Genomic DNA, 12,175 nt, shown 5'->3' with positions numbered 1-12,175 from the left:
CTGAGACCATTTCAATTCCCTGGGCTTTTTAGACTGCTGCTCCTAATTCCTCTGCAGGGCACTCCGGGGATGGACGTGGGTGAGGCCTGCATGGAGCTGTGAGGTAAGTGCAGCTTTAGAAGCACATTCAAGCACATCAAGGTAGCCTCGAATATTTCAGACTTCCTCGAAGGGAAAGGAACAAAAAGAACAGTGGGCAAAGTGTGTTGTGCAGCTTCTGGGTGCACAGCCAATGATTGTCTGTTGACTAACTGGTCCAGGCACAAGTCTAGAGGTGTTACCATTTGTTGTAGTGATGACTTGGAAAGTTCTCACAAAGAAATACAAATATCTAAAAGTTAGTGAAGTATCTCCTTTTCCACCCTACTAAATGAAAGATTTATGTTCTTTAATAGAACATACTGTATTTAGTTCTGCAATAAACAGGAACCTTTCTTCATATAATTGACATTGATATTTTAAGATGCAAAGTCCACAACATTTAAAATATCACTGGTGGATCTGATGTTTGTTTTGGGGAAAGTTTTCTACAAGTGGCATAAAAAGACTTAGACAAGTATAAATTATGTGAGAGGGTTTTTTGTAGTCCTCATGACCAGAGAAACCTCAAATTTCCTCTCTGCCTGAGATAAGCCCTTTGCAGGTTCTGCTTCCAAGGAAAGCCACTGTTAAAATGCAAAACTGAATGCTGATTACTGAAGATGTCATTTTACATAGAATTCAACAACCTATGTGGTAGCTTGGAAAACCCTCGGATACAAAGATGGGAAGTCTAAGTGCCAAAGTCTGAGCAATTCATTTCGAAAGAAAACAATTGTTCAAAACCCAGTATACATCTGGAGATGAGTAAGACTTGAAGCTCTGAGACATTATTTGTGTGTGCAAAGCTTTGGAATAATTAAATACTTGAAAGTATTTCCTTACTTGTCTGTTCCTTTCCTGGTTTTGTTCTGGCACCTCCCCCCTGGACCATCCCAGCTATTTTCAGCTTCTGTCACAAGCACTCATTAAGCTCACTCAGTTATGTTAAATTTTGGGTCAGTATGATGCACAAAAGTGCAAAGGAAATGGCAATCTAGATGTCTTCAGACAATGTTTACTCATCATTAAATAATAAAACTTAGCATGGATTATGAAGCATAAACCAGTTCTTAGTCCGAATTTTCAGAGAAAAATATTCCTCTCAGGGCATCAGGTATACAATTTCTGGAGCAGTTTTTACATCCAGCTGCTCTGTGGCAGCTTAGCCTCGATCTCTCAGTGTGAGGCAACTACAAGTGATACTCATAGTGGAGGGCAGGGGATTTGGAAATTGGGATCTTACCTGTATGGAAGAGTTCCTTTGGAGTGGCAATCAGTGTTCCTAGCAGGGTTGTGCTCCTGTTGATACGATGAGATCTGACGGTGTTCATGGCAAGAAGCTCCAGGCTTTGCAACATTGTAAGGTGGCGGCACACGCTGGTACAGTTGGAAAGAGCAGACAGGTTTCCTGAGGTGCAGCCTTTCTCCAAACATCAACCAGCCAAACCTGTCTCCCCCCAAAGTGCCTGTGGAGCAGAACTGAATGGGGCTCTGGCCCATGCGACATGAAGATTTCGTTCAAGACTGAGATGCTGTGTAGTATCCCAAGGAGCAAAAGCACTGCTGTTGATTTTGAGGATCGTTATCCATAAGGTATGAAAATACCCTATTTGCGTGCAATTCTTGCAGATATTTACCAGTAAGCTGTTTTTCTCCCTGAAACTTTGGGACTTTTATTTTATTTTAAATTGCTGGAAAAATCCCCAAACGGTGCTATTTGGGGTCTCTTCCTGTCGAACTGCCCTGGTATGTTTGTTTTTCTTTCCTCATACTTAACTTAGTGCTGAAGTTGAGTCTTAAGAATTTTTTTAGCTACTCTCTCCGACTAAAGATCTTAGTACCTATAGCAGCACCCTGTGACTCTGTAGTTGAATAGAAATATTTAAAAAGGCTACACAAAGACATCTGAGTTGAGGTCTGAGCTTGTCTGGTTTGTGTCTTTAAGAAAAAGAGATATTTTAATGGCAGTTCTTCATCATAAACAAAGGAGTGTTGTATTTGAAATAATGGCCAGGATCCTTCACAAAACACTTGGAGATTTATGTATAAGAAATGGTTTCATTAGCTAAGATAAATTTGATATTGTTCTGTTTGTTTTCCAAGCTGCATTGAGGTCTTTTGATCTAACTCAGGCATTCCCGAATGTTTATGTCTCACTTTATGTTTTAGTTTACAGAAGTAAGAAAAATGCTTTGCTTTTACTGTGTCTCAGAAAGCTTTAGTTATTTTGTGTATATGACTCTTCAATGTCTCTTACTGCTTTTTCTGCTACAGTCTTCATATTTGTTCCTATTTCATGTATTTTGTCAAATCTAGTGATAAATATTAATTAAATTAATATTGGTCAAGTTCATTGAGGAAACTTGACTGGAAAGTGTCTGAAATGTGTTATCAGCTTTTCTGTGAGGTGGCTTGAAGTCACGTACCTGGATGGGAAGTGGCTTCTCTGTACATTTGGGAGATTTGTTTGTAGAAACACCTTGACTGGTATCCCTGTTTGAGGGGTGTGTGAATTCCCATTGTAAGTATGATTGTTTATTCATGAGATCGTGGAAACTTGTCAGGAAAGCCTTCATTCATTTATTACTTTCTGTTGGTAGGGGGACACTTGGGGTATGGTGTGGGGCTGGAGAATCCTTGGAGTTTAATGAGCAGCTTTATGTATTTAGAGATGAGATTGACTAAGAACTGAAACCGTCCAGGAGACACAATAGGTTGTTTCTCATTGGATTTAAAAAGAGAATAACTTTGATCATTTCAAAAGCAATGAAGCCTGATGCTCCAGTGAGAAAGGAAAGTGGTAATTTATAGCCGCCATTAAGGAAACAAAGACAAAGACTGAGGGAAAGTTTCATTCTGAAGATTTACTAATGTGTATAAACCACTCTTGCAACTAGAAATAGCTTGGTATTTCTCACAGAACAAAACAAAGGAGAAAGGGCAGTGAAATGGGGATGGGAGGGAGGGCTGGAAAAGAATACTGCCTGCTTTTACTTGCACCCTGAAAGGTCAGACATTATTTAGGAAATTGTGTTTTCGGTGAATAATGTATGAGCCACTTTTACCTGCCAAAGGAGGGACAGCTGTGGGAAATCCCTAGTTGGGAATTGGAGGTGGAAGGTGTGGGCTCTTGTTTGGCCTTCAGACGGGGATTCACACACTGCAGTGGGGTGTAATTACACAGTAGAAATTGTAATACCGTGTTTTTGAAGAAACACGAGTGAGGCTGGAGCGAGCTGTGTGCGTTTGGGCTGTGACAGGGTGCCGGCACACAGAGTCTCTGCACAGGCTTGTCTCCGCTGCAGGAGATGGTCTCCCGGGCCGCGGCAGAGCGGGGAGCCCCGGCTCGGGCGCAGTTGCCGCTGGCACCCGCAGCCTGCGTGTGAGGTATCCGTGCTCCTTCGGGAGGCACCGGCTCCGCGGGACACCTGTGTTTGGGGCGCTGTGCAGGTGTGCGAGCGCCGGTGCCGGCTCAGGGAAGGGGTTTTCCTGCGGGGTGGATGGGGCGGTTCGCGTGCCGGGGGTAGCGGGGCAGGGCAGGGCAGGGCAGGGCAGGGGAGGCCCGCGGAGGCCCGCCCAGCCCTCGCCGCCCCGCGCCCGCCGTGGGTGCGAGGCGGGCCGGGCGCCCGCAGACACCTCCTCCCTCGGCCGCCGCCTCCTCCCGCCCGGCGGCGGCAGCAGCAGCCGCAGCGCAGCCGCCGCAGCGCCATCGATGGGGTCCGGCGGCCGCCGCGGCGCGACGGGGGCGAGGGCGCTGCCGCTGCTGCCGCTGCTGCTGCTGCTGCTGCCCGCGCCGGGCGGACCCGCCGCGCTGCCCCTGCCCGGTGAGTGCCCCCTGCCCGGTAAATGTCCCCTGCCCTTACCCGGTGAGTGCCCCCAGCCCTTACCCGGTGAGTGCCCCCTGCCCGGTGAGTGCCCCCAGCCCGGTGAGTGCCCCCAGCCCCTGCCCGGTGAGTGCCCCCAGCCCCTGCCCGGTGAGTGCCCCCAGCCCTGACCCGGTGAGTGCCCCCAGCCCTGACCCGGTGAGTGCCCCCAGCCTCTGCCCGCTCGCCTCATCCCCTTTCAGCGGGTCCCCCCGCGGGCTCCCGGCGCTCTCCCCTCATGGTCTGGTGGTGCTGCCCGGGGCAGGGGGAGGCCGGTGGGAAGGGAAGGGAAGGGGAGCGGCGGCCGTTCCCGAGGTGGGGCCGGCGGGACCGTGCCCGGAGCGGGGGGGTCGCTGCTCACAGGGCACTGCGGGCTCCGCGGTGCGAATGCCGCTTTCCCGGCTTTTCCCTCTCCCTCGGGAGCGGGACGAGTCCCGGGACAGGGCACCTTGGCCGAGGGAACGGGGTGTAAACTGCGTGTGCCGCGGGTGAAGCCGCCTTCGGTCCCCGAGGAACGAGCCCAGCGGTTCTCCCGCAGCCTCCGCCGCCTCCTGCCAAGTTGAGGGCTGCGATGTTTGCTCACAGTCTCGTTCCTCCAGGGTCTCTCTCCGGCTCAGGACACTGCCAGTGCAAGGGGAAATCTCGCTCCCTGTGCCTACGGATTTTTCCTAGCCGTCCTTTCCATGCCTCTGCGTGCATTAGTGCCGGGGCTTCTTATTGCGGTTCTTTCCCGCAGGCTGCAGATCACAGCGGGTTAATGTGGAAATAAGACGGCAGAGCGGCTGTCTCGCCGCTGGCACGAGATATAGTTGATATCTCTGTGTAACGTCTTTTAGGGAAGCCCCCTCCTTGCTGCGTGTTTTCTGGGACCTCTCTTGCCAGGGCAGGTGTGTCCCGCTGGCTCGGGCTGGGAAGGGGACAACTGTCCGTGTCGGGGTACTCAGCCAGTGCTTGTGCCTGATGCTCCTTCCTGCCCGCTGTCTGTCCTTCCTTGCCCATCCTTTCCTTGTGCCCCACCTACCTGAGTCCCACTAGCTGAAGGCTCCGCAGCCACTCCTGCACCCCTCCTTGCATGACTTGTTCCCTCAATTCACCACCTCCCGTGTTTTTTAATGGCTTGATTTGATTGGAGGTGGATTCTGCTGCTCTTCCCAGCTGTTTTCCACTGTTTTCCTTCTTCTTGCTTTCTGGTGGCAGTATCTGGGCACCCCATCACTGCTACTGTAGCCCAGTGCACCTGAGAGCCAGAAAAGCGCTGCTGCTCTAGCACTGGCTCTTTGCCTTGTTTCCCACTGCCAAACCCCATTAGGAGTTAAAACTGAGTGAGCACTTTCTGCTCTTGGCAGCTGCTGCAGTACCTACAGGCATATTTTGTGACTGGGGGAAAGAAAAAAAAAGGCAGGATGAATGCTATAATTGTAAATGGCAAAAGTGCTGGCTGAAATTCCCCTTTGGAAAGTGATCCCCACTATAAAAAGTGGCTGACTATTGAAGTAGTCACCTTCTGCTGATACTCATGCACCACTCCTTGTTTTAGGAGTCAATTTTTATACCTGTGTGAGGTGTTGTTTCAACAATTCTCCCTTTTAGGAAGAAAAATCTTCCTCTTTCTGTGTTTCAGTTCTCTTCTGGTGTATGAAAAACTTTTGCTGATGTCTTCTGCTGCCTGTAACTTTTCTTCCTCTTCTTCTGTTTACACTTCTTCATCTCCAGGACTTCTTCCTATTGGTGTTTCCCTTTCCCTTCATTTCCTGTGCTCTGAAGTTTCCACCTGGATATTTTGCTTCAGTATGCTGTGCTTTGTGATGACTGGCCAGGTTGTTTGGCAGTGCTGCTCACCAGATACTATTCTTGTATTTAAAAAAGTTATTTTTGAATTATACATCTCTTTAATGGTAAGTCAGTCTTTTAACATGTTGGTAGTGACTTTGAAAGTACATTTCTATCAATTCTGCTTGTTACTTTAAAAACCATTTGGCTTCCTGCAAACGGATGTGATCAAGAATTCTTTCAATAACTGTCTTTTTTTAATCAGAAAGATGAAAAATCTCTGATGAATCTCTGTAAAACTGTCAGCTGAGTTTCATGGAGCATCTGGCTGGCCCATAATAGATTGTTTTGGATCCATTTATAAATGGGTACGAGAGCTTATCTGAATTGCACACAAATACATCTGTATGCAGGTAGAACATTATCTAAATTTAAGTGCAGATATGGCCTCTGCATGTTTCTGTCCTGACTCACAAATACACACAACATGCACATGCACACCACAAAGATGTGCTCAGCCTTGTCATCTTATCGGGGATGTATGCAGGAGACATGTCCTGTTCTCCTCCTGCTGACACCCCTTCTGAACCTGCTGTCTTTTCACAGATGTGGATGAGTGTGCCCTGGGGCTTGACGACTGCCACCCAGATGCTATTTGTCAAAACACCCTGAAGCTGTACAAGTGCATGTGCAAAGTGGGTTACACTGGTGAAGGGAAGAAATGTGAAGGTAAAGTGATTGGAGCACTCTGCTCTGCCTGTGTCAGCATGGAGTATTTCTAAAAAGATAGAGCCATTAAAAATAACGGTTTAGAATACAGGGGATGATTTTAAATCAAAATAGTCATTGTTTCTTCACCTGATTTACTGCTTGTTTGCAAAATCATAGGCAGGCAGATTTTCACCTAGTCATATCACTTGGCCTGATAGTTTGTTGTTTAACCAGCAGCCTTAAAAACTGTAAGGTAAAGCTGCAAGGGAATCTCAGGGCACATTGTCAGTCTTTAGAAACATACAGCCAGTAGTGTGTTAAATGTAGTCTATTTGCAAGACAATGATGATTTTGGACAGCAGTTGCTGCTCACATTTACGCAGTCGCATCTCTGTCTATAACGCTCAAGCAAACATCCATCACACTGACTTTTGCTTTATTCCTTAGACATTGATGAATGTGATAACGACTTCAATGGAGGCTGTGTCCACGAGTGTTTCAACATTCCAGGAAATTACCGCTGTACTTGCTATGATGGCTTTATGTTGGCTCATGATGGCCACAACTGCCTGGGTAAGAAGTGTGCTCACGAGCAGTGTGAGTGGTGATGCTGACATAACCCTTTAGTTGCATCCATGGCTACCTGCTGGGCTGGATCAGCTCAGCTAGAGAATGCTGCATATGGGACAAAGGAGTTCCAGGTACTGATGTACCATCTCGGTGTGGCTCTTTCCCCCTGTATAAATGAGGATAATTATGCTATACTTCTGTTGAGTGCATTGGGTTTAAGCGTATGAAGTGTCATCTGTTATTATGCTAAATGAGTTTATATAAAAGAACATGTGCTATTATTATCCTCTCAGTTCCAAAATTGGTTCAGGATCAGTTGTTAATTGTATTTCCAGGCTTAGAAATCTTCTCTTTCATATATCTATAATGTGGGGGCTTCTCACTCTTACTCTGTCTGAGTACTTAATGAAAGCAAAGGATAATTTTGAATGGACAGTAGCTGTAGATGATGGAGGCCATGCAAGAACAGAGGGACTAAGCCAAATGCTTGGAGTTTCCCTTGGTGGTTAGTGTGAAGCAAAGTACACAACTCTGGAAGTGTTTTCAATCCTGGCAACATTCCGTTGACCCTGCATGAACACACTCTGTCCGACCATCTTTTTCTTTTCTTTACTAAAGACCTCCATAGTTTGGTTTTTTTGTGTGTGTGCCAGCAGGTGAAAAGCTTTAAAAATGGGTAATGAGACCTTGTGGCTTTGCTGTGATAGTATTTTCCAGCACAGGGGTGCAGCAGTGTGCAGGAAGTACGGAAAGGTATGAGCTGTCAGCCTGTTGGCAGCGTGGTGTGCTGCTGGTGTTACTTCCCTGGGACCCAGCCTCGTGTTGATGAAGCTGCCCTGCTTCCAGGACCCAGGCTAGGTACCCTGTGTAGTTCCTCCCTGTGCTATCTGTCCCATTTGCTTTTTCAGAGGTGGCTCAGTTTTTCCCTGCTGCTGCACTCAATATGGATGTGCCTGGACATGCCTCCATGCCCATGTCAGTCAGAGGGAAACTTGCTCTCACAGCATGATTATAATAGGTAGTTAGCTTGACTGGGGTATTTCCCATTAATGTATGGCATATCAGATGGGGGATCAGACCATCCCTAGGCTGTATTTTTTGCTGGGACAAATCCTAAAAGCTCTGGAGTATTCTGTGGGGTTGTGTTGGGGTTTACCTTCTGGGAACCTGTTGCATGCCCGCAAATTAACCTTCTTACAGTGTAGGCAGAGGAGAGGATGAAGTCACTGGATTCCAAATATTTAAATAAATTAAGCAGAGAGGGAAACAAAATATCTGCTGATAATTTGAAATAATAGAAAGTCCATCTTATTTTTGCATTTGTGTAAGCACACAGTGGAGTTCAGTTGAGGTTACCATGAAGAGCTGTTTTCAATGAATGCATTGTCTTTTACAATGTCACAAAAAGGTATATGTATATTTTGTACCCAGCAGCCCCTCTAGAGCATACTTCAGCTGACTTGCTTGTGATCAGTGAGACCTAGACATAACTTAGACCAAAATTTACCACCTGCTAAGTTACTGGGAAGCTGCTCAGTGTTGCATGGCAGACTTCTAAAATAAAATAAAATAAAATGTCACCGACATACAACAAAGTTTTTACCACTGACACACCAATTTTGAGATGTGATGTAAATGTTAAATAAATATTTTGGCATGCAGCAAATTGGATCACATCTTCTCTTAATCTGCTTATTTACTTTGTTCACGCCAGGGTTGCCCTCCTCTCACCCCTATTTTTGAAGATCTCTGCTGTGTGCCTGGGTTTAAGCCAAATAGACAATTACTTGTTGGAAAGAGATGATTTTTTTGAAAGCTATCCAAGGTCTGTAAGACAGAAACATCTGCTGGAGTTCAAATCTGTAGCACTAAAGACTCATGGTGGCTGTTTATTCACGATTGTTTGCACATTCACATCACTGTAGAACTCTAAAATACTCAGCTTCTTTGTGATGGAGATATGTCAGCCGCTCTATTTCTACAGCAGGTCACATTCTTTTGCATCCAATTGGCTTACTCACTGCCTTCAGTAGACATTAAATCTGTTGTAATACTATATTATGCTTCTTACTAAAAGCCTCTCTTTCTCCTTTTTTAAAAGACAGCTGTTTTCTGCCAGAAATGCTACAATGTTAAATTAAAAACATTGTACTATGAACCAGGAACAATGAACAGAACAGGGAGCTAACATGATGTTTTGTATGAATTTGCAAATGAGACCAGTGCTTTGCCTCAGCGATGTTTTGTGCTGTTTTTAAGGGACTGAGCATTTTTACTTCCTGTTAAAATTGGCATCTCTGAAAATTAGGGTAGGAAAATTAGTTGCTGGTAGTGGTTAAAAAACCCCTGTGCTTATTAAGGGGTAAAATTGCAAAGAATTGGGGATTGGGATGAGCATCCTGTTGTTCAGGCTTAGCTGAAGTTTTTCTACTCTTTGGTTCTCTTGCAAGCAAAGCCCTTCTGTGTTCTCTGGTGTTGTTGAAACTCTGAATATTGCAAAATCAACTTTAAAACTGTTTCCAGAACTTCTGCTCTTGCCCTTGACTGCAGTGAGGCAACATAACAGCAGCCTTAATGATAAGTGATGATGACCTAGACTTGAGGAGGAGGATGATAAATCAAACCGAGCTTATGATGTTCTGATGAACAGATGTGGTGTGTGAGTTCTAGCTAGGGTGAAAGTAAGGAGCAGGGGATAAGTTTTGAGCTACATTTATTTTGAGATTTGTATTTTTCTTGTTCTACTTTTGCTTCAGAACGGGGGCTTTCTGGTAAAACACCTTTTATAGCTTGAAAGGGTTTGGAGCCAATGTTACATCCCACTGAGCAAGACAGATTCGTGTATGGTTGCTCAACCTAGATGAAACTGTGTGAGGCTCTGGGGTGATGGTGCCACCCAGCTACACTGAGGGGCAGGGAATGTTTCTGTGGGTGGTGGAGAGCCCTGTTTCTGGCTCCACTGAGGCTACTCTGCCTCAGCTCAGCCAGCAACCCTGGTTAGTTGGCCAGCATTTCTTGGGAGCCCTGTGACCACTTGGGCAAACTCCAAACAGGGGAAGAGCAGCAGCAAAAATGTACTTTCCCAAGGATGACAGCACAACAACAACAGGATAGCCTGGGGTGTCTCAGCTGCCTGGGTGGCTACATGTGGAGTCGATGTCTGTCTGTGTGCACACCGAGTGTATTGGTGTCAGCACAAAGCTGATCCCTCTCTTTTCCTCTCTCTTTCAGACACAGACGAGTGCATGTTCAACAACGGTGGCTGCCAGCATGTTTGTGTCAACACCGTGGGGAGCTACGAGTGCCGCTGTAAGGAAGGGTTCTTCCTGAGTGACAACCAGCATACCTGCATCCACCGCTCCGAAGGTACCGGCTGCTGCCCTCCGGGCACCAGGCAGCAGTTTCTGACAGAAGCTGACTGCAAAATCTCCTCAAAAGTATTTGTAGGTTGATGTTTTCAAAGCTGTGAAGTGTCTTGAAGTCCTCACTGCTCTTGAAAGGAACGGTGTGTCAGAATCTTCTAAGTGGCTTTGAAGACTCTACATCCCTTCTGCCTCTTTGATCCCACCTGTATGTCTGCAGTGTTGTGCTTGTTAAAGGCTGCACTGCTCTATTCCCAGTGTACTTGATGCTCTGTTGTGCAGCTAAGCTGTGTCCTGATCCAGGAAATGACAACAAATGGAAGGACATCAAGTTCCAACCATTTTCATGGACTTTAGTTACAGGACAGTACCTGCATTACCTTCAGGTACCTTTTAGATTCCCTGTGCAGTGTTTAGGTTTCAGCTTAGAGATTTATTGTTTGTCAGCCCCAAAGGTATTCAAATCACGTTCTTTGTTTTGAGTGAAACCTTTATGAATCGACCTTTGAGGGATCAGAGAGTCTTGGATATCTAATCAGGCATCAGATTGAACAAAATTATTTTGGATGCCCTCAGGGAATACTTTAAAGTGGTTGCTCAGATCAGGGAGTTGTCCATTGAACTGTATGGTGAAAATCTCAGTAAGAAGTATTTAAAGCTGCAAAGCTTTCTTTAATCTATGGCTTATTGCTGGCATGACTGTAAGAGGAATCAAAGCATGAATAAACAAATCTCACTTTAAAAATCCCCATAGTGAAGAGATCAGCATTTATCAGCATCTATGGCCGTCCACAGATGAGTGTTCTGAGGTGGCTGTCATCTGACAGAGTGACTTGATCCTTTGTTTGACTTAAGAATTCGTGTTCTCAGCTTCTCTGGTGCTGGTCTTGGTCTCAAGGGGATTGGGTGAGATCTGATGATTCCTCAGGCTGTTGCCCAGGTTGCCACTGCAGGGGCTGAGCCAGGAGTGGGGACAAGCAGGAAGGCTGCAGTGATGGGACAAGGCATTTCCCTTCATGTTGTCTTGCCAGCAGTAACGTGTGTTTGTGTGCATGCATGGATGATGCACCTAAGGATGAAAATTGGTTGCTTGATCTCCTTGTCTTGTCTGATGCCAAGGGAGGAAAAACTTCCAACTCTTTATTTATACTTGCTGCTACTTGAGTACATTCTGCTCTCCTGAACTAACAACAGCAACATTCCCTGTCATTAATATTTGTTCCCTAAATTGTACCTATGGAATTCAACCTCTGCTGTCTTGTTTTTGAAGATGCAGTTAATGTCTCTTGCCTTTTTTTTGAAAAAAAGGCTTTTTTTTTTTTTTACATAGTACCAAATTACCACTAAATTTGGGGATTTTTCTTTGAGAAGAAAAATGAAGAGGGGAAAAAAGATCCTTTTTTTTTTTCCTAAAAACTATTAAATAAAATATATTTTTGTAAAAACCAATCTTAAGGAAGAAAAACACAGTTTTTGCATTAAATGCTTTTTTTCCTTTTTCTTGCTTGTTTTGCTTTCTTTAAAAGCAATTTTTTCAGGTTATCGTGCTGTGACTGCTTCCCTCCTGCCTCCCCTCCATTACTGTAAAGCACTCTGTGGAATTCCCCACTTTTTTTAAAAAAAACTTTTTTTTCCCTTGGATGGGCAGGACTATTGTAAGCCTAATCTCCCAGCTTTATCTTTCCCCTCACTTTGTTCTCTGCTTTTCTGCTCATTGCTAGGACTTCTGTTCTTTGCCTTGTGCGTACTTTATTAGTTCTCTCTTGAGACCTCACAGCATTGATCAAAGCAGCCTTTGGCACCTGTTGCCTGGACCAT

General features: G+C 45.6%; 1 protein-coding gene across 1 annotated transcript in view; it reads left to right on the top strand.

The window, feature by feature from the left end:
- Positions 1–5,829: 5,829 nt before the first annotated feature.
- The window catches only part of SCUBE2 (signal peptide, CUB domain and EGF like domain containing 2), a gene marked incomplete at its 5' end in the record, with an annotated part of 41,879 nt that continues 35,533 nt past the window's right edge, over positions 5,830–12,175 (top strand). The window contains 4 exons of the mRNA XM_051803898.1: positions 5,830–5,839; positions 6,321–6,443; positions 6,873–6,998; positions 10,227–10,361. Of these exons, the coding sequence (XP_051659858.1) occupies positions 5,830–5,839; positions 6,321–6,443; positions 6,873–6,998; positions 10,227–10,361 (394 nt within the window). The remainder of the gene's footprint in view (positions 5,840–6,320; positions 6,444–6,872; positions 6,999–10,226; positions 10,362–12,175) is intronic.

Source organism: Manacus candei, unplaced genomic scaffold (genome assembly GCF_025592945.1).
Source record: "Manacus candei isolate 608988 ecotype Guabito, Panama unplaced genomic scaffold, ASM2559294v1 h1tg000060l, whole genome shotgun sequence".
In the NCBI taxonomy this organism is placed as follows: Eukaryota; Metazoa; Chordata; class Aves; order Passeriformes; family Pipridae; genus Manacus; species Manacus candei.
Note: the sequence above shows the minus strand (reverse complement) of the source record. Positions and strands in the feature narration are given on the sequence as shown.